The sequence below is a fragment of the Eurosta solidaginis genome, chromosome 2 (genome assembly GCF_040869045.1).
Source record: "Eurosta solidaginis isolate ZX-2024a chromosome 2, ASM4086904v1, whole genome shotgun sequence".
Taxonomy (NCBI): domain Eukaryota; kingdom Metazoa; phylum Arthropoda; class Insecta; order Diptera; family Tephritidae; genus Eurosta; species Eurosta solidaginis.
Window position 1 is genome coordinate 202,591,367 of NC_090320.1, and position 21,562 is coordinate 202,612,928.

Here is a 21,562-nt window from a genome sequence, read left to right on the forward strand (position 1 = left end):
TTATCAAGTTTTATTGTAAGAGGAAATGGAGAGACATTTTTTTTAAACGGGCGGTGCCTTGTGTTACGTAGAAAAGTAATTAATCTGAAATGAAATGTACAATTGAAGTTCACGCTGAATATATAATGTTCGGTTACACCCGAACTTAGACACCTTTCCTTATTTTATTTTATATTTATCTTAAAAATCGCTTAGGTATGTACATCTGTTCACTATATATTTTTTATCTTATACAGCCGATTATTTGGAGGTTACGAATAGAATAAGATTACTGTTCAGCCCCATTCATGAAAGGTATGAAGTCTTCGGCACAGTCCCGTCCTTACTTGTTTTTATTTACACTCTGACCATTCCCGCCACCGCGACCGTCGTGATTCGTGCGTAGAAAAAAACGATCCTCATAAGAATATGTGTAAAATAATTTGGCAGCTATGTAGCCGCCGCCTTTATTGGTTCGATCTATTATTTCTTAAAAACAATTTTACAACATGCAATATTTTATAAATCCGACGTTTATGTGTAACATTCTCGAAAATAGCATCTGGAGGCTTCCACTCGAACACCTTCAGAAGCAAATAGCAAATAAACTTAAAACTTTTGATGTGCTTTTGAAAATATTTATGTAAAAGTAAAGCAAATGCAATTAAGATTTCTGTGCGGCCGCAATGTCAGATTCAAGAGATATTAAACAGCCGCCTTATCGGTCTGAGGTTGAACTTTCTTTCTGGTCATCGCACTTGCTCTGATATGAGTTGACGTGAAAACTTGTTTACCTCGCGTTAAAAATTATCACTGTTGTACAAAATGTGGTTTTTGGTGAAAATAACAAACTTTATTTCATAGATCCCACAATTGGTTATTTCGAAGAAGTCACTATCAATAAACTTTGGAACAAAATAACTTTCTTGCCTCATCTTTCCCTTCTAACTCAGTAGAGTCCTTTCTCTGCTACCAAATACGGATTACAACAAGAATACTTTCTGGGCCGAGCGATTGTATCCAATCTCATACCATGGCATAGCCAGCAAATTCCTTATATTTGTTTTTTTCGCTGAACTACGTTGATATTTTTTTTGTATTTATAGCTCTTACAGTTCATCAATAAACTTTCTTGGATATATGCCGAGGGCATAGACCTCCGGAAGAACTTACATCAGGACAATATTGACGAGTGACTTAAAAGGCGTGATTTTTAATCGGCGGGAGATTTTATTTTTTTATTGCTTGCCCAGTCCATGTAGAACTTGTTGGCAAGAGCGATAAAACATTTGATATCTATTATTGAAGAACTCTTTGCAGAACTTCCTCTCTTTAAGATCAAAGAGCACCAGTCATTCCATGTATTCGTCCCTAGTGGGCTTTTCCTATTAATTGAATGTAAACAAGTGGTTTGCTTCCAAAGAAATATCTTCAGGAAATCAAGTTAAGGAATCCCCACATTAAGCAGTCGCCCCGTCAGCTACCTTCGCAAAGCCGGGTGTAGAGTTACTCAGCGCTAAAAGTTTTGGTGCTAAATTCAAACATGGAAGACGTAGAGGTTTATAGAATCAACAGAAGGAAGGCCAGTATTTTTAACAGGTCAAAAGCCGCCGTTAAAATATGTAAACAGGTTGGAATATGTGTGGAGCTTGTCAACAGCGAACCTTCTTCTCGGCAGCGAAGCACCGGCGAAAAAAAGAAAGATAGAAACCGATACCAAAATATGAACCGCAATCGGATGTTGTTGTTTTTTTTTTTTTGTAGTGATAAAGACACTTCCGAAGATTTTGGGACGTGTTAACAATGTTGATGATCCTTTTCCGAGTATAGATCCGATAACAAGCCACATTAAGGAGCAAGTCCGACTATCTCGGGAATGATTTAATTTGACTACATTGTACTTTCTACGCCATACCGCTCCCCACCTCTTAGTTCCATGAAGCACGGGGTGTGCAGGCTGACTGGGTTGGAGGAGATAAAAATTTCGCTGGCAACCGGTTAAAAGGGTTGCGCTACACAACGCCTAAAATTCATCAGAATCGGTTTAAATCGGCAATTAAAAACATGGCAGACCGAAACGGAAACCAATCTGGAATCATCCCGACATCGAAATCGTATAACTCGTCGGTACAGCAATCGGAACTGGAAAAAGGACGAAAACGAGGCCGAAAACTAAACCAGACCAAAATCGGACCCACTGTCCAAACAAAATCGAAACGAAACTGGCATCGAAACATGAACTGAATCTCGAACCAAGACCGAAGCTTACTCCGGATCAAACCAGAGATCAAAAAGAGGCCAAAATAAGAAAAGTAACCAGAATCGAAAGAGAAAATAATCAATAACTGAGGCCGGGGACAAACAGAACCCTTAACCGAAACGGGAACCGAAACCAAAACCAAACCTGAAACCACAATCGCAATACAAACCAGGACTGATATTGCAAATGGCACCAAAATCAAAATCGAAAGTGTAAATTAAAACCCACCCCAGTCGGACACAAAATCCAAAATATTGATCGAAAACTGCATAGCAGGTGCGAAAAATGCTGTAGTATCAAATCGCTATGGGGCAATCAAAAATATTTCAAATTTCAAATTTATTTCAAAAACACAACCATAAGTTACTTTTCAGTGTTTGATCTTAAACTAAATTAAAGTAATTTGAGCTTAACTTAATTACAGCAATTATAACAATACAATAAATGTGGGAAAATAACATAGAAGTGGAAGAAAATTTAGGAGGAAAGGTGTTAATGTAGGGAAAATAGAAGGAAGAAGGGAATGCAGTTGAATAAATGACCATATATGCATGTCTTTTATTGAGCAAAGTAGTGTTGCAGCTCGTTTTTGAAGCGCAGTGGGTTTTGTATAGCTTCAAGCTTCACAGGCAGGGCGTTCCAAAGGCGGACAGCGAAAACGAAGAACTGGCGCTCAGTTATAAGGTTGGTGTACTTCAAACTAAGTAAGTTTATCGAACGAGGCGATCTGACAAATTGAAGACGTTCCCTGAGGTATTCGGGCTCAAGTGAGACAATGACCTTGTGAAGTAGAGTTAAACAAATTAACTTAAGCAGATTATCAAAGCTTATGGAAGATAGTTGTATGGCATAAGCAGATATGTGTTCATGACGTTTAACACCGTACACATATCTTGCGATGTTATTGTATAGAACATTAAGTTTATTACGGCACAGGCTATCACAACTGGCATACAGATCACATCCATGGAACAGGGTTGGGAACATGAATGATTTAGCTAAAAGCAGTCGAATTTACACTGGGGTAAAATGTTGGATGGTCCAAAGTTAACGTAGCATGCCATAGACCCTGCTTATTGCACGATATATGTGGTTATTCCAAGTCAACGTTCTATTAATAATTACTCCTAGATTTTCGGCAGTATTTACAAATTTTATAGCTGTGTTATTTAATATAACTTTGTCGTAGTCTTCATATTTCAAAATATTCTTATAAATAATTATGCACTGGGATTTGTTGGGATTCAAAAGTAACCCATTTTCACAGGCCCACTTGTTTACGTTCTCAAGGTCGGCGTTTAGGAGACTAATAGAGCTATTGACGGAAACCATGGGACAACTTACATATAATTGAACATCATCCGCATAGACGTGAATATCACAGTACTCTAATACACTTTGAAGGTCATTTACATATAACACAAAGAGCAGAGGACCAAGAATCGAGCCTTGGGGAACCCCCTTGCTAATCGGTAAATAATCAGATATATTGTTAGCGGCACATACAGCTTGCGATCGATCGCTAAGGTAGGGGAGTAATAAACGCAACGCTGGCGGTGAGAAATTGAACAAGTTTTTGAGCTTCATGGCGAGGATGGTATGGTTGACAGTGTCGAAGGCTTTAGAATGATCCAAAAGCGTCAAGAACGTTACGAGGTTTTTATTTATGTTCAGTCTAATATCGTCAGAAACCTTAATTAGAGCAGTTGTACAGCTGCGTTTGGTTCTAAATCCAGACTGTGTCCAATTAATAAAGGAATTACGACTTAAGAAAGAACTTATTTGGACATGCATTAAACGTTCGAGGACTTTGGACAGAAACGGCAGTATTGCAATGGGCCTATATTCCCCATTGGTTTTTTTAATTGGAACTACTTTAACCACCTTCCAAAATTGAGGGAAAATAGATGAGGACAGGATAGTATTGAGGGCAAAGTGACGTATGGTAAAATTTTGGGAAGTATTCACTTAAAAAACTTGGTGTGAATACCATCTAGGCCAGTAGCATTAGACTTAATACTAAGAACTGACTTAATAACTGCACAATCATCAATGTTGGAGAATGAAAAACCGGGTAAAGAACTATGCAAACAATCACTATACCTATCAATACATACGTTATTGTCATATTTTTCATTCAGCTCATTTACATTTATGTGTTCATCAGTGGCATTTTCCTTAACGCCTATGCCAATATCTCGGATGTGCTTCCCATGTATTTTTACTCCCTATCGCAGTGCCAAACTGATACTCATAATATTTGAGTTTTTTTGTTTTGATAGCTTTGGTGACTTCTCTTCTGTGAGCTTTGAAAATATTATAAGTTTCTTCACATTTTAGACGTTTCCAGTTACGATACGCCTTGTTGCGTTTTTGAATAAGGCCTTTGATATAGTTGTTAAACCAAGGGCGCTTTCGAGCATTACAGGACTTTGTCACGATTGGTACGTATTTTTCATATAGTGAGCAAATATTAGCTTGGAGAAAATTTATTTGGTCATCTGCAGATGTCAAGTTATAAACCGACTCCCATAAAACGCTATCAACAGCATCTTCAAGTTGAATATAGTTTATATGCATAAAATCTCTATATGAATATGTGGTCGAAGTATATGAGAACTTGAAGTCATATGTCAGAAAAATTAGGTCGTGTTTGGAAAAATTCGGGACAGATAGCTGATCAAAGAGCAGGATTTTTGACAAGTCGGTTACGAAAAATACGTCCAGAAGAGTGCTGCTTGATTGTGTAAAGTGCGTAGGGTATAATGTGTTCACTGCAAAAAGAGCTAGGGTTTGCATTGCCAAAGGTAATATATTACCAGTAAGCAGGTCACTGTTGAAATCACCCACTATCACAATATTGTTGTAACTCAGTAAACACTCTAAAGTAATGTGTTTATTCGGCCTGTAAACGCATCCTATGAGTATTTTTGAAAGTTTAGAATCGATTTCAATGAAAATATACTCGATTAAGTTAGATGGCTCTGATGTGCATTTGATTTTACAAGGCAAACCATGTTTTACAAACACTGCGATTCCACCCCTCGTCCAGCTCTATCTGCGCGAAAAAGCTTATACCTATCAACATGCAACAAGGTATCACTATACCTTAAGAATTCTAACAGCTGTCCTTACAGGACATTGCAGACTCAATAGCCACATGCATAAATTGGGCATACAATCGAGTGATGCCAGCCCGTTCTATGATGGAGCAGCGGAGACGGCGGAACATATCCTCTTGGAATGCGTAGGACTAAGTTTTTGGCCTCAACATGGCCAGAGTATTCCCACATTCAAACCCTTAAGCCAAAGTATCTATCAGGGAAGTCGGCTTGGATGAGGTGCTGTGAGGGAGACGAGGGCAATAGACCAATGGTCGCAGTTCAACCCTCAATAATTCTATCTATCTCTCTATATATGTATTTACGTGGGAGCGGCAAATAGCGCATCCCAGCTCCATCTGACATGCAAAAGTAGCCAACTATTGTTGCAAGCAAAACATAATAAGGAGAAGAATTTGACTTTTGTTTCGGCTATGAGTGCTTTCAGACTTCGTAAGTGAAATAATTTTTCCCACTCGTTGGTACTTTTGCAACTTTTTTTCAAAATTAAAAACTGCATTTTTACAAATGAAGAGAAGACAAAATATGTCAGCAACTATTTTTCTTGTATATTGAGTGCTTCGAAAAATTTTTTATATAAATGGGCAAGTCGAAATAAGGTTCACGTAGCCTGAATGGCTCTTTATATTACCAACGCAACGTCTTGCGCGATTGTGATAATGTTCGCTTCTGCAACAACACTCATGACCATGAGAAAATCCATACTGACGAAGCCATCATTGTGGATATTCACTTTCAATTCACTATATATATTAGGTTGGGTCGATTTGTATGGACGAAAGTTAACCGATATCGCACCATCGATTTTTCGATAGGATTTGGGCTCAGGAAAAAAAGTTCCACTACACATACCCAAAAAATAATTTTCGAGCTTGCGAAATTTCATTTTTTTTACCATATGTCTTTGCCATATGTATAACCTGTCCGAAAAAATATTTTTTTTTTTTCAAAAAACTGTTATCGACAACGTTTTTAGCAGACATTTTTGGGTCGGGCAGGGTAGACATGAAAATTTTACAAGCAAATGAAATTTTTTAGTAGGTCATGAAAAAACCTTAAAAATCAGTCGAAAAAAGTAAAAAAAAAATTAAATTTCGCTGGCTCGAAAATTATTTTTTTGGGCATGCGTAGTGGACATTTTTTTTCCTGAGCCCAAATCCTATCAATCTAATATGTATGTATATCTTTGTTGTTGTACAGTACAAGCAATAAACATGCACCAGGAAGTAAAAATATTGCAAAAAATCTGTTTTGCTGGGTGGGATATCGTAATATCTGGGCTGCGGCTTCGAAAACGCTCTATATCAGAAAACTTTTAAATACCGACATATTGCAGAATTTACTTATTTTAAAAACTCAAAACTTTGTGTAAAAACGACCTATTTCAGAATTTTGCAATGGGGTGTCTTGAAAAAAATTCTAAGATAGGACCGTTTCGAACGGGCGCTGAAATGGCCGTTGTTATTTTTTTCTTTTTCTGTAACACGTTGAGTATCGAAATCAACTTTTTCGATATTTCGACAAGTTTTTAAAAACTTGTGTTCGAGATAAAAGTTCTTCGAAATATTTATGGATTTCTACGCGTTGGCGATGGCGAGTACCGAAGAAGATTTAACGATGAACTGTACGAGCTCTATGCAGACATCAACATAGTCCAGCGAATTAAAACGCACCGGCTGTGCTGGCTAGGCCATGTTATGTAGAGGGCGGCCCCCACTCCGCTGAAAAGACCAGGTGGAAAACGATTTAAACTCCCTTGGTGCGACCAATTGGCGCCGGTTGGAAGCGAGAAGAAACGACTGGCGGGCCTTGTTGGACGGCCATAACCGTTATCACGTTCATGATGTTCTCCAAAATTGTATTCATAAATGCATATAAGGAATGGGCGTGGTTTTTGGGCTATACGCTCATATTAATTCATTCATCGCTATGAAAGAGGTGCAAATAAACTAACATACCAAACTTCAACCAGATATCTCAAAATTCATCAAGATAAATCAAATTTTACTCAAGTGATCGTGTTCACAGACGGACGGACCCTTTTGATTTTGCTAAATGGACATATACCGTTACAAAATACCATTATGTCAACAAAGCTAATATGTTCTGTGAGCTTTGCTATTTTTTTTCTCGCAGGTGTACATATTAGCTTTTGTTATGAATGTACATCGGAAGATCGATCGTTTAAAAAACAAATAAATTAATAAAAATATGGTCGCATTTGACAAGTGCACTTAAATTGGAATCAATAAAGATTAAAATCTGGATATTTTTATGGATAAATGTATATGTAGTATAAATGGCACTATAGATAGGGCTTTCCACTTGCTAGTGATTTCTAGTTGAAAACCCATCGGAACTACAGAAAATTGAATTACTTTTTTTTATAAAAAAATTGCCTTACATAGCACCACCATCGTCGTTTTCGTTGCAGTTTTCTTGAGGCAAAATCGTAAGTCTACAATTAAAAGGCAAATACCCCTCATCCATTGGGGCACAATAGAGCCGGAGGGTTGGTGCAAGGGTGCGGAAATGGCAGCACACGCTATACAAGTGTATACCGATGCTTCTAAATAAACGAGAGTGATCGGGTCTGCTGATTACTGTGTGAAGATAGAAATGCGTCGATCCTTCAAGCTGCCAAATCACTGCAGTCAGACCGTAAAGAAAGCAGCAGAAATTCTGTAGGACGGCAAACATCTTAAACAGTACTTCATCAAGAAGTATCCTGGAATACACAGAAGGAAGGGAGAGACTTCGCTCAGGTCGGATCGTACCTCCATACTGGGTTCCCTGTCATGAAGGCATAGAAGGCAAAGAAAAGGCCGATGACTGGGCAAATGATGGTGCAGCACTCGATGAATATACGGTGGACGTCTTAATCCGTTTGTAAGGAATCAAAAGTGGGCAGAAGATGTATATGATCCATCATGCAGAGAGGTCATGGACAGAAGTACGGGGCTGCAAAATGTCTAAGATCATGCACAAATCGTACGACGTTAGACTCACAAAGTAGCTGATATCTCTAAGTAGACCAGACTTAAAGCTCACGATGGGCATACTAACAGGACACTGCCCTCTGGCGTCAAGGCTTATAAGTTAGTCCTCGTCAGAAACAGAAGATATAGAAAGTGCGAGTGTCAAGGCTACAGCTACTGGGGGGCAGAGTTGCTAGGTCTCGAGGCAGAAATTAAGCTTGGTCCTAGAAAATTTTGTAGTATTTGCCAGGTTAGGTTAGGTTAGGTTGAACTGGCCGGTCCATGAGGACCTCACATAGACTGAATAAGTTACGTAGTGTGTTTGTTTTAATGACCAAACTGAAAAACCCCATCAAAAACGAGGACCTATGTTATAAAATAACTCCGTCCTCTTGGCAAATACTAAAAGCTTCCTAGGACTTAAGCCACTTGCTGCTTCTAGTACTGACAGCTGTATCACTCCTAATAGCTGGAGTCTTAGCCTGGCAAGACCGCACTTCCTACATCTGCTATCACTGACCAAGCCTAATTTAAAGGCACGTGACGCCAGAAGGCAGTGCCCAGTCAGAATACCCGTCATGAGTCTACAGTCCTCTCTTTTTAATGATAGAAGCAACTTTGTTAGTCTAAGGTTGTAAGACCTACACATAATCTTCGACACTTTACAGCCCCGCTCTTAAACCCACGCCTTTCCTGCTTGGTCGATCATGTGCACCTCTCGCCTTCGCGTAATTTCGCCCAGTCTAATTGGGACGTCTACGGAGCAAGCTTCAAGGGATGCGCCCTTTTTAGCTAGTTCATCCGTTTTTTCATTCCCATCTATTCCCATATGCCCTGGGACCCAATATAGATGTATACTTCTCCCTGTCCTGATTCTCTCCAGGGACTGCTTACACTCTAACACTAACAGGGTTTCTACTGCTTTGGTTAAGGCTACTATTTCCGCTTGGAAAACGCTACAATAATCCGGCAGCCTGTAGGATTTGTTTATTTCCGGATCAGCACAGTACTCCTTCCACTACTTTGGAACCATCTGTGTACACATGTATCGCCTCGTCTGCGTTTTTTTTCAGGGCTCCCGTAATGCTAAGCATTGATAGTCTGTATACCCCCTCTAAATTTTTGAGGTTGCTTTTTGTGTGGCTTTCCACCAAACAAGAACTCCATAGTATAGGATAGGGTTTACAATCGCTGTAAAACCCAATTAGAAAGAGAGGGCGAAAAGGCCCACGTACACCCCAGCATTCTTTTACATGCATAAAGTGCCGTTGAAGCCTTCTTCACCCTCTCCTCCACGTTGAGCTTCCATGACAGCTTACTGTCTAGGATGTTTCCTAGATATTTTGTGCAAGGTTTCTCCTGTAGGGTCACCCCTCCTAACTTAGGCCTGATCCAATTTGGGACCTTGTACCTCTTTGTAAACAAGACCATATCCGTCTTATCCGCGTTGACTTTCAACCCGACATTTGATGCCGAGGTATGAATATCCCGAAGCGCCCTATCCATCAAAGAGCTAATCGTTGGAAGGCACTTTCAACTGACAATTGCAACGTCATACGCGTAAGCTGTAAGTTTTACGGATCCCTCATCGAATCGCCTGAGCAGTTGGTTGATGACCAGCGTCCACAGCAGAGTTGATAGCACCCCTCCCTGCGGCGTTCCCCTGTCTACTGATTTCGTGGCCTCGTATAGTCCCCATTGTGATGTAATCTTCCCACAATTTAACATGCAGCCGATCCATCTAGTTAAGGTTGGATGTACTTTAATGTAATTAAGACCATCCATAATCGCCCATTTATAAACATTATTGAAAGCCCCGGTAATGTCCAAGAAGACTCCTAGAGCATATTCCTTATATTCCAGAGATTTCTCTATGCTTATTACCACCCTAGACACCGCATTGCAGTCTACCGACTTGGCTCTGGTGTACGCATGCTGTGTTGTGGAGAGCAGCTTTTCATCCACGTTGGACTTTATGTACACATCTATCAGCCTCTCAAAGGTTTTGAGCAGATTTGATGTTAAGCTAATGGGTCTATAGTCTTTGGGATACACGTGACCGATCTTCCCCGTACGGTACATGATTCAGTCGTATGCAACCATCGAATATTATTTTAAGCCATTCCACGACTGCCCTACTTGAAATTTGTAGCATGGCCGGGAATATACCATCGGGGCCCGGCGATTTAAACTTAGAAAACGTCTTCACTGCCCATTCGATATTGGTATCGGTCACCAACCCCGGCACTACCCGCTCAGTGATGGAAGTGTGAGTGCTGTCTGCTGGCTCTTCTAAACTATCTCCCCATGGGAAATGTGTATCGAGAAGCACCTCAAGGGATTCCTAACTATTACGTGACCATTCCCCGTTCTCTTTCTTTATTAGTTCCTGAACTATGTTTCCCCTTGCTAGGACTTTTCTCAACCGTGCTGTTTCGCTGGAGCACTCTATGTCCGTACCGTATTTGCCAAGAGGACGGAGTTATTCTACAGCATAAGTCCTGGTGCCTAATTTTGATTTCTCGTTTGGTTGTAAAGCAACTTCTGGTCATACTATGGACACATTTAGTCTATGTTTGGTCTTTAGTTCCACCTAACCCAACTTTTCATACAAAATAATATCAGCAGATCTTGGAGATTCCAATGTAATCCTGAAGGAAATGGCAGCAGTTAAGCAGACTAGATTCTCGTTGGACCTTGTTGTCAGTACCATGAACTTGTCATTAGCCGTGTTTTTCTACACGCGTATACGTTTATGTTTGCGCGTAAAAAAACGCATATCCTCGCTTAGATAATGCTTAGGAGACCCATCTAGTGGCAGTGGTTAAAAAACTAGCTACAGTACAGGGTGTACCGAAAAGCGGAGAAACAACCATCTGCTGTATGTCTGTGTATAACATATAGCTGAATCAGTTGCGATGAATTGTGGACACGCACCATTTTAAGAGGTGATACATACAATTAGTGTAGGGTGAAACATAGACACATATTTCAGTTACATCTGAATATAATGCGTATTGAAATTTAGTAGTACTAATTTTATGCGCAGCAATTTAGGGGTGTATTTAAAGTTTGACGCTTAGCAGTCCATATAAAATTTAAGCGTAAACGTCTATAGATGTAAAAAAACCACAGCTATTATAAGCGCCCTCCATGTTTCTTGTGTTCTTTCGTTCATTTCATTTCGAAAATTTGTACATACATAAGTGTTTCTGTGGAAATAAAAAAGTAGAAAAAGTCATATGGTTTAAATAACGCACAAAGCACAAAGAACAGACCTTACTTATTTGGAAGCAATCAGAAAAGAAGATAAATTAGCAAGTTGTTTACCATGTGTCAAGAGCCTAATATTTGTTGTTTATTATAAAGCTACACAATATATGTATACAAACAGGCAAATACTACCACATATTTTAATATTAAATTAAAATATAAAAAAATGTGCAAATCGGCAAAAAAAAATCCAGGAAGCCCAAATGAATTGCTGATTGATCAAAGAAGAATTTGCTTTACTTTGTTGATAAATAAAAATAGGGAGAAAATGGGAAAAATTTAATTCAACAATCGCCATTTCATGGATTGAGAAAAAAAATTTTGCTCAAATTCATTTGAGCGTTTAAGCACGAAATGTAATAGCAAATGGAATTGAGTGTAGAACATCCCAAGGGGAAATTCCAAAGCAAAAGTTAAATATTTGCTGGATATTTATTTTTATAAATATGTACATATATGTGTAGTTGTAGACATGCAGATATTAAAGAAATATGATACAAACACGGCGGCCACCGTGGTGTGATGGTAGCGTGCTCCGCCTATCACACCGTACGCCCTGGGTTCAACTCCCGGGCAAAGCAACATCAAAATTTTAGAAATAAGATTTTTCAATTAGAAGAAAATTTTTCTAAGCGGGGTCGCCCCTCGGCAGTGTTTGGCAAGCACTCCGGGTGTATTTCTGCCATGAAAAGCTCTCAGTGAAAACTCATCTGCTTTGCAGATGCCGTTCGGAGTCGGCATAAAACATGTAGGTCCCGTCCGGCCAATTTGTAGGGAAAATCAAGAGGAGCACGACGCAAATTGGAAGAGAAGCTCGGCCTTAGATCTCTTCGGAGGTTATCGCGCCTTACATTTATTTATTTATTTATTTATTTATTTATGATACAAAGTATCAAATGCTTTTTTCAATGAAATTAAGTTATATATTGGTTCCAATCGGTTTGGCTATTTTGAATATATGTACATCCCTTAAAACGTCAACGTTCTATTATTGACAATTTGAAATCCTTTGTGAATTCCGTAGTTAACCTTCACATATCTCTGCTATAAACTTCAATAATGGTTGTTTCTCATATATATTTTTGCGGTGGTTATGTTAAAACGTGGCGGCCACCGTGGTGTGATGGTAGCGTGCTCCACCTACCACACCGAAGATCCTGGGCAACATCAAATTTTTAGAAACAAGTTTTTCAATTAGAAGACAATTTTTCTAAGCGGGGTCACCCCTCGGAGTGTTTGGCAAGCACTCCGAGGGTATTTCTGCCATGAAAAGCTTTCAGTGAGAAGTCAGAAGTGCCTTGCAGATGGCGTTCGGAGTCGGCATAAAACAAATAGGTCCCGTCCCGCCAATTTGTAGGAAAAATTAAAAGAAGCACAACGCGAATAGGCCTAAAATCTCTTCGGAGGTTAACGCGACTTACATTTATTTATTTTATGTTAAAACTTGAATATCAAAGTTCAAAAAGATTATGTCTTTGTTTTAGGAGACATTTTTCTTTTCCTTCGGTCCATTTATATAAAGAAATTACTTAACAATTTATCTTCTTTTTATTTTATCGTTTTGTTGCATTGTCTTGGTCTCCAGAACTACAAAAGTGCGAGGTTGCGATTCTGTAGCTTAATGAGAAGTTACTTGAAACGATTTTTCAGAAATATATTCGACCTCAACACCTAGAGAAATTGTTTGTCACGCATGCTGAACTGCCATTAAACTCTAAACCACGTTCTAAATTTTAGGTCTCTAGGTCGTCGGAAATTTCCTTAAAAACATATTCCAAAATTTCAAATCTCGAAAGAAATTTCCAATTATTTCGACCCGTGAGCCACCTAGCGAATTTTTTGTAATTAGTTGCACGGTTTTGTGAACTGTGAGTAAGTTTTCTAGTTTGTAGCTCAGATTGCAGTTTTTAGAACTTGATAGTTAGACTCCGCCGTATGGTACGATATTCCTCAATATTTTGAACCGGCAAATTATCGAAATTTTTACTCTCATTAAATGCATTGTCGTAGGACTCTCAACTACGCATGAGATAATAAAATTGTAGCTTAGTGGGAAATCCCTCAAAAATGTATCGCAAAATTCTATCCTATCAGTACGATTTTCCCAAATATTTCGACCCGTGCGCCACCTACCCAAAACTGTTTCTCCATTTTGTTACATTGTCACTGTGAGCTGAACAGTATGTAAGCTTTCAAGTTCCGAGCTTAATGAGAAGTTACTTAAAAATCAGTTGGAACAATCCACATTCTCCATATGGCATTTCTAAGTAGCTCGACCCCTGTACAATATAGTAGATTTCATCTACGAAGGTATTACAGAGGGAGGCGACGAAATATTTGAGCCTTTAGCACTGGTTTATAAAAAACAAATCAAACACTCAGGTATAACGAAGAAACACGTACATAGTTGCAAATACTAATTCACACAAAAGAGTCGAGCATTTAAACTCAAACTTAAAACCGAAATCGAAATTTTTTTTCAAGCCAATTTTGACAAAATATTGCGCACAATACCACTTTTTTATTCCATAATTATTTTCTGTTATGTTTTAAAACTCTGTGAGTGTACCCATTTTGCTAGAATTTTAATCTTACATTCAAAACATCAGGAAATCTAAATTTAATTCCGTCCGAAAGATTCTTAAACTACCACAGAATGCGAAAATGGCTTATGATTTATCGGAAAAATTTCGTCCAAACAATTTGGGTCATCCTTGTGTGCATCTGTTAACTTAAAACTGAATCATATGTCATAAGAAATTGCGAGAAACAGCTGTTAACAGCTGATTTTTTTTATTCATAAGTCACCTTTTCATAGACCGGGTCACATATATTGTACAGATAGTTCAACTTACCAAACTCCAATAGGATAAAAATTTTGCCTTTTGCTCAAAACCATCTGGCACCAATCTCCGACTAATTGACGTTTCCAATTTGTAACTGCGTTGTATTTCGAATTTGTTGTAATATAAGCCATAGGCAAATTGACCCAAAGCAGAAAGATGTATTATAGTAATGAATACACGTGATTTATAAAGCTCAACTTTCGTCATTTTGTTGACAAATTTTTATAAAGAAAACTAAATGGATTTTTCCACAGTCACTTTTGATATTTCTTCTGCTAAGGCGTTAGTTTTATGCAGTTACACCACTTTTAAGTACAAATGTATATGTATTCATTTGCCATACGTTTTTATATGTATATACATATATTTGTTTTTTTTTTTTTTTTTGATGTATAGGATGTGTATACTTTTCCTTTATTTGTTGATTCTTCTTGTTATTTCACGTTGTTGGTGCTTTGTTCTTGTTTACACTCGCGCGTTTGCAGATTCTTTAAAATCTGCAAAAGAGTATCATTCGCTTTTTATAGAAAACAATATGAATTAAAGATATTTTGAATGTACACATCCACATCAAAATGTATTCACACGCACACACACACATACACAAATTATATTCCAGAAATAGGGTGTGAAATATTAATGCTTAAAAAATTGCATTAAACCACATCAAAAGTTAAAATTTCCATTTCGCACTATAACATACGCTGCCACAACAAAAATCGAGTTTAATTTACATATTTAATCGGATTGATTGATAACACATGCGAGATGCAAATTTACATTGTATCAGCATAGAACCATATCTACTACATATTTACCATGTTGTCGCACAATGGCTAATGATGCGAATGATTTACTAATGAATGAAAAATTAATATCTATGTGGAGCATTCCACCACTGGAAGGGAGAAATCGTATATTTTTTTTTACAATTTTCGAGTTTAACTAAAAACAAACTTTAACTTTTTTAGACAAACTATCGGTGCGCGTCCGCTTTTCTCGCTACCTACATTGTTACTAAGCTCTTAAGCGCGCCTAAAATATTCCGCACAATTGAGATTAAATAGCATACAGAACTAGTATGTACCTAGCAACAAAAAGACAACACTTAGAGACCAATTGCAAAGCGAGTGAGTGGTTCAAGGCACTGCCTTTACACTAGATAGCATGAGTGTTGGAGATACGAGTTCAATACTCAGCTCCCGAGAAGCTAGCTGATGAAGAAGTGAAATTCAGAAACATGTCTTAGCAACCATCGCCGTTTGTAAACTTTGCAATTAAATTCAATTATTTGGCAAATACTCCGAGTGTATTCTGCCCTGAAGAGCTTCTCAGTAAAAACTCATCTGTTATGCAGATACCGACGGAGTTGGCATAGAACATGTACGTCCCTTCCTGTCCCGCCAATTTGTAGGAAAAATTAAAAGGAGCACGACGAAAATTGGAAGAGAAAAAGGCCTAAAATCTCTTCGGAGGTGTAATGATAACCTCCGAAGAGATTACATATTTATTTCAGTTTCAATTTAGAAATTATTTAAGATACATTAGCACATTAAGACTTAGTCTTTTATTGCACAATACAAGCAGCAGACTTAAATATATAATATGTATAGTATAATATACATAGTACAGTATAGTATAGTAGAGTTTAGTTTAGTATGGTATATAAAGTTTTAAAATAAGGTAAAAAACAAGATTTGAAAGCGTATCACAATTCAAATAAACAAAAATTAGTGGACATATCGCAGTTATGAATATACAAATCTATTGTTATATTACAAATGTGTATTTAAAAAGTACTTAAAACGTAGAACTTAGAAAACCTCTGAAGAAAATTTATAACCACCGCCTTATGCTGTTTTATCGATAAAATATTTAAAATTAAAATTAAGTGTTGGTACGCATTTTTAACACAAATCTTGTAATCGATTTTTAAGTAACTTCTCATTAAGCTACAAACGTGAAACTTCACATATAGGCACCGAGACAATGCAGCAAAATGGGAAAAAATCCGGTGGTTGGCGCACGGAGAGATTGGTTTTTAAGTAAATTCTTGGTAAGCTAGAGTCTTGAAATTTCAAACTTAATTCAGAGGCCGATTACAGTATGAAAGGCATAACGAAACCTTTCGCTAGGTGGCGCACGGATCGAGATATTTAGAAAAATTTTACTGAACGGAGGGAATCTTGCGATCGATTTTTAAGTAAGTTTTCATTAACCTACAAAAGTGAAACTTCACATAGAGGTTATGACACCGTGACAACGGAACAAAAGGAAAAAAATCCGTTAGGTGGCGCACGGATCAAAATAATTAGATGAGAATTTGGAAATTTAAAACCAGCTTTTAAGTAACTTCTCGATGAGCTAGAGACTTGAAATTTCAAACTTAATTCAGAGGCCGATGACAGTATGAAACGCTTAACAAAGAGTTTCGATAGGGGGCGCACGGTCGAGATATTAAGAAAAATCGTACGGAACGGGTCTTTATACTTTTATTTCTCATAAATATTTTTACAATTTCTATGTCAAAATTTTAAAATCAAAGTTCAGCAAGAATATGCCTTTATATAAGGATACATTTTGCGCTGATTTTGTCCATTTATATAAAGGAAACGATTAAAATTTTTTATTTTATTTTTATTTAAGTACGTTTGTATAAAATTAAAAGGAATGAAATAATTATGACTACATATTCCAATGAACCCAAAATGATGAACCAATTGCTTAACGCATGAAATGGGTCATTAACGCTATAAATTTCCACTTTAAATTTACTTTCATATTCGCATGGAATAAACTTTTTTTGTATGTACTCGTATTTTTATTTGTTTATTTGAATTACAATGACAAAGAAATGATTTTGCTTCTCTATAAAGTTTATTTACATAGTACATATCTACAGCTTCATGTATATCCGCAGAGAAAAGCCAAATTAATTGAAAAAAACTACTTTATATCAAGGAAGCTTGGACTGCTGTCAAACTAGTCCAAATAAGATATAGCTTGTGCTAACAAAAGTTTAAAGCTTGGTTAATATTGTAGTGGCCAGTGACTAAAAACCATTTTCACTAAAAAAATTATTTCTAAAAATTATAAGTTATGGATCTTACGAGTACTATTCAAATATGTCATTAATCCGATCCACTATTTTAGAGCTATTGTATTTTAAAGAAGTAAAGGTGTCTAAGTTCGGGTGTAACCCAACATTATATACTCAGCGTGAGCTTCAATTGCACATTTCATTTCAGATAAATTACTGTTCTACATAACAAGTGGCACCGCCCGTTTAAAAAAAATGTCTTCCCATTCCCTCTTACAATAAAACTTGATAAGTGAAATATCATTGACTCAAAACTATTTCTTGCTAAGTTATAGGTTATTATTCTAGTCTACGACACCTTTACACCTTTTAAACATGTTTTATATCTAAGTTGCCGTAGTCTTTAACCGATCCCGTCCATTTTTACAAGAAATATTTTCTGCTATAAGGAAAATATGTGTACCCAATTTTGTTACGATATGTAAATTTTTCTTCGAGTTATGGCTCCCGAAACATTGAAAATTCCTTATACAAAAAAGGGGCGCCCATTTTTTCAAATTTAAGTGTTTTCCAATTTAATGTTATAATTCAATTTAGAAAGTAAAATTCCATTGATACAAAGCCCCTTTTCGCCAAGATATAGCTTATTATTTTCGTCCACGACCCTTTTTAAAATCTTTTATATAAAAGTGGGCGTGGTCCTCAACGGATTTCGTTAATTTTTTTTTCAAAGCATTTCTTATAGTAAAGGCAACCCCTCTGCCGAATTTTGTTACGATAGGTTTAACCATTTTTGATTTATGATTAATAATATTTGTAAAATTGATTTTATCACAAGTGGGCGGTGCCACGCCCATTTAAAAAAAATTCTCAAATTTTTATCAAGAGTCTCAATATGAGTCCACACGTCAAATTTAAAAATTCTAGGTATATTATTATTAAATAATCAGGTTTTTTGTGTTTTCCAAAATGTGATAGCTGCATACGCAAAACCTAAAGCCAACATTCGCAGAAACGGTGTCACAAGCTCTGATTCAGGAAACAGCGTCGCTTCTGTGTAAGCCAGTTTTCACAGCACGCCGTGTGAAAGTAGAAAGGCCAGAGTGGGTAGACGCAATATTGGAGGTGCTGAAAGGATCGCAGAAGCGGAATGGAAGAGTTATCAAATGCGGGAAGCCCGGTCACATTGCAAGTCATTACGATCTTGGTCCTAACAGTTCCAACAATATGGGTGGCCGTAAACGCAAAGCTGGAGGAATGAGCAAGAGCGTGTCAGATGTAAAGAACGAAAACTTGCCCCAGCTATTGAATGTCCTGTGATATCTGTGTCGCAAATTGGAAGAAAATGGAGCAGTCTTGCCGTCGAAGGAAAGCTGGATGGCAAGGAGCGTGTACTGACTGTAGATACGGACGCATCTCATTCCTTAATTCGATCTGACTTGGTCAACAGGAGAGTAAAACCGTTACCTGGAGCGTACGGTCACTGGCGAGTATAACCAAGTCCAAGGAGAAGTGGTATGTGAGGTATTAATTGGAAAGGTTCTACACAATTCATTGTGGCGGAGATTGTTGATGAAGTCATATTGGGAGTGGACTTCTTAGTTGACCATGACATCAGGATAGATATGCGGAGAAAAATTATGCACTTAACTTTAGTTTGGAGAAACGGTTCAACAGTAATCGGGTACTGGTGGAGAAGACTCGACAAAGACCACGAAATTCAAAGGTAAAGGTTGATGGAACAAATGGGCCAAACAAATCAAAACCGAAGGTACCTGTGAGAGAAACACTGGCATTGAAAAGCCCTAACGGACGTACTAAAACGAAGGAAAGAATTTCGCAGAAAGAATGCAAGGGTGGTTTCAAGCCAGGGCACACTACTGTTGTGAAGCGTCGGAACGATACTGATTATGCAAAGCAAATCCGTCCAGCGCAAGCTCTACGAAGTAGTTCATTGGCCAAACAACAGAGTGTGAAGGAACGAACCAGGGTATTGAGTAGTACGATGAAACACAGGTATGATGAGGACAATAATTCGAAAGGTTTCTTGGCGGGAGATTTGGTACTGTTATACAACCCTCACCGGCGGAAAGGTGTTCCATCCAAATATGGGTGCAGTTGGGAAGGCCCGTACAAAGTTGTGAAGAAGATCAGTGGCACCATCTATCGTATACAAACCATTGGCAAACCACGAAGTAGAAGAGTGGTACAATTGGAGATGCTAGCAGCGTTTAGATCGAGAGATTTGTCTGATGGGGACGATCAGACTTAGGTGGAGGGCAGTGTACCGAATATTAGCAGCACTAAGGGATTCTATCATCTCTATGCCAATGCTAAGCAGTGATTCAAGTCACATCAATAATTCAATCATTATCACTACGCATATCTACACGCAGCAGAGAAGCAACGCACAAACACATGCAGATATCTTATCTGAGATATGCAATTATAATTGTGGAAGTGTCGCTCACAAACACACGCGCATGTGAGAGCTATACACGTACATCTGTAGTTATAATTATAGCAGATAACCAACTAGTAGATTCTATAACAGAAGCGCTTAGAAGATGCAACGAGGAAATCAAAGAGTATAAAAGGCATGAAAAGTAGAGTCGCTGCAATCAGTTTTGATTACGACGCTATCTGGCGAGCAATAGTAGTGTTATTTATTGTGAAGTACTTTAATAAAGGCCATTTTTTCATTATTCAATATTGGAGTTATTTATTCAACAGTTTAGTGATGCGAACGTTGGCAGAAGATTGCAAATAAGGGGAATTGCAGTAAATTCGTTACAATACATTTTTTTTTTAACATAGAGGTACACATAAAAATTCACCCACATAATGCTATTATATTAATTTTATAATCACTTGAACACCTGTATATTATTCTGTGTATAAAACCATTTTATTTATTTCATTCTACAGGATGTACTTAAAGACTATTGTTAGTTTAGTGAATAAATTTAATCTAAAATTATACATACTGGCATTAAAATCTATTGTACATACTAATGTTTTGTTTTTGTTTTGGGAAATTCTTGGCTGCTTGGAAATTCTTGGAACTGACTTTCCTTTTGAAAGTTATGAAGATATTTTTAAAATAATTAACTGCAGAAGTAATACTGCGGAACGCAATCTCAATGAGTGTCAAAAATGTTCCGGAGTTGAGATTTTTAAAATGTCTTTAAAATCAGGTCTTGAAGATAAAGATATAGAAAAAGTAGAGTATGTGAGCTGGCAACAAACCGACAGATGTACATTACGCACTATAGTTTCTAATTTGGAAGATTTTGTGGAAGAATTTTGCGATCACATTTACAAGTTAAAGCCTCATTCATTTATTGCCAAATAACAGTCGATGTTTTCAAAGATAGAAGAGAAAATCTAAAAGAAGGCGAATTTCTCGTAACATGTGACTTTGCTGAAAATTACTCTTTCATTGCTCAAAATGCCGCACAATCTTTTCACTCGAATAATGACCAGATGACGATATTCACTGTCGTTTTTTATTATAAGGAAGGAAATACTGTTTCACATAAAAGTATGGCAATTTTATCACATAGTCTGAAACATGACACAGTAGCTGTATATGCTTTCCAACAACTACTGATGAAGTATTTAACTAACAACTTCAAAGTTACCAGAATTATATACTTTACTGACGGGGCAGCACAACATTTTAAAAACAAGTATAACTTTCAAAATCGTGTACATCACGAGGAAGATTTCGGTATTCCAGCAGAATGGCATTTCCATGCTAGTGCACATGGCAAAGGCGCATGTGATGGAGTTGGTGGAAACTTGAAAAGACTTGCAAGGCATGCCAGTTTACAAGCTTCACCGGATAGTCAAATTCTTAATTGCGATTCTTTTTATCAGTGGGCCAAAGGAAACTTATTTCAAACAGAGATTTTGTTCAGTTCTAAGGAGTCATGCAAAAACAGGCAACGAATTAAAAGATTGTTTTCATTCAGCTGAACTAATACCTGGAACACAAAAATTTCATTCATTTATTCCTGCTTATACAACACAGCTTGAAGTAAAAAAATTTTCCCTTCATA

The 21,562-nt window shown here is 37.4% G+C and overlaps 1 protein-coding gene across 3 annotated transcripts in view; it reads right to left on the bottom strand.

Moving 5' to 3' along the window:
* LOC137240513 (androgen-induced gene 1 protein) overlaps positions 1-21,562 on the bottom strand; it is an 83,691-nt gene that overhangs the window by 36,149 nt on the left and 25,980 nt on the right. The window contains exons 1-2 of one of the 3 annotated variants that reach the window (XM_067766914.1): positions 15,277-15,462; positions 14,468-14,955 (exon numbers count right to left, since the gene is read on the bottom strand). In XM_067766914.1, the coding sequence (XP_067623015.1) occupies positions 14,468-14,665 (198 nt within the window). In that variant the 5' untranslated portion in view covers positions 14,666-14,955; positions 15,277-15,462. Of the gene's footprint in view, positions 1-14,467; positions 14,976-15,276; positions 15,463-21,562 lie in introns of those variants that run through there. The other 2 variants (XM_067766912.1, XM_067766913.1) reach the window with 2 other exon arrangements.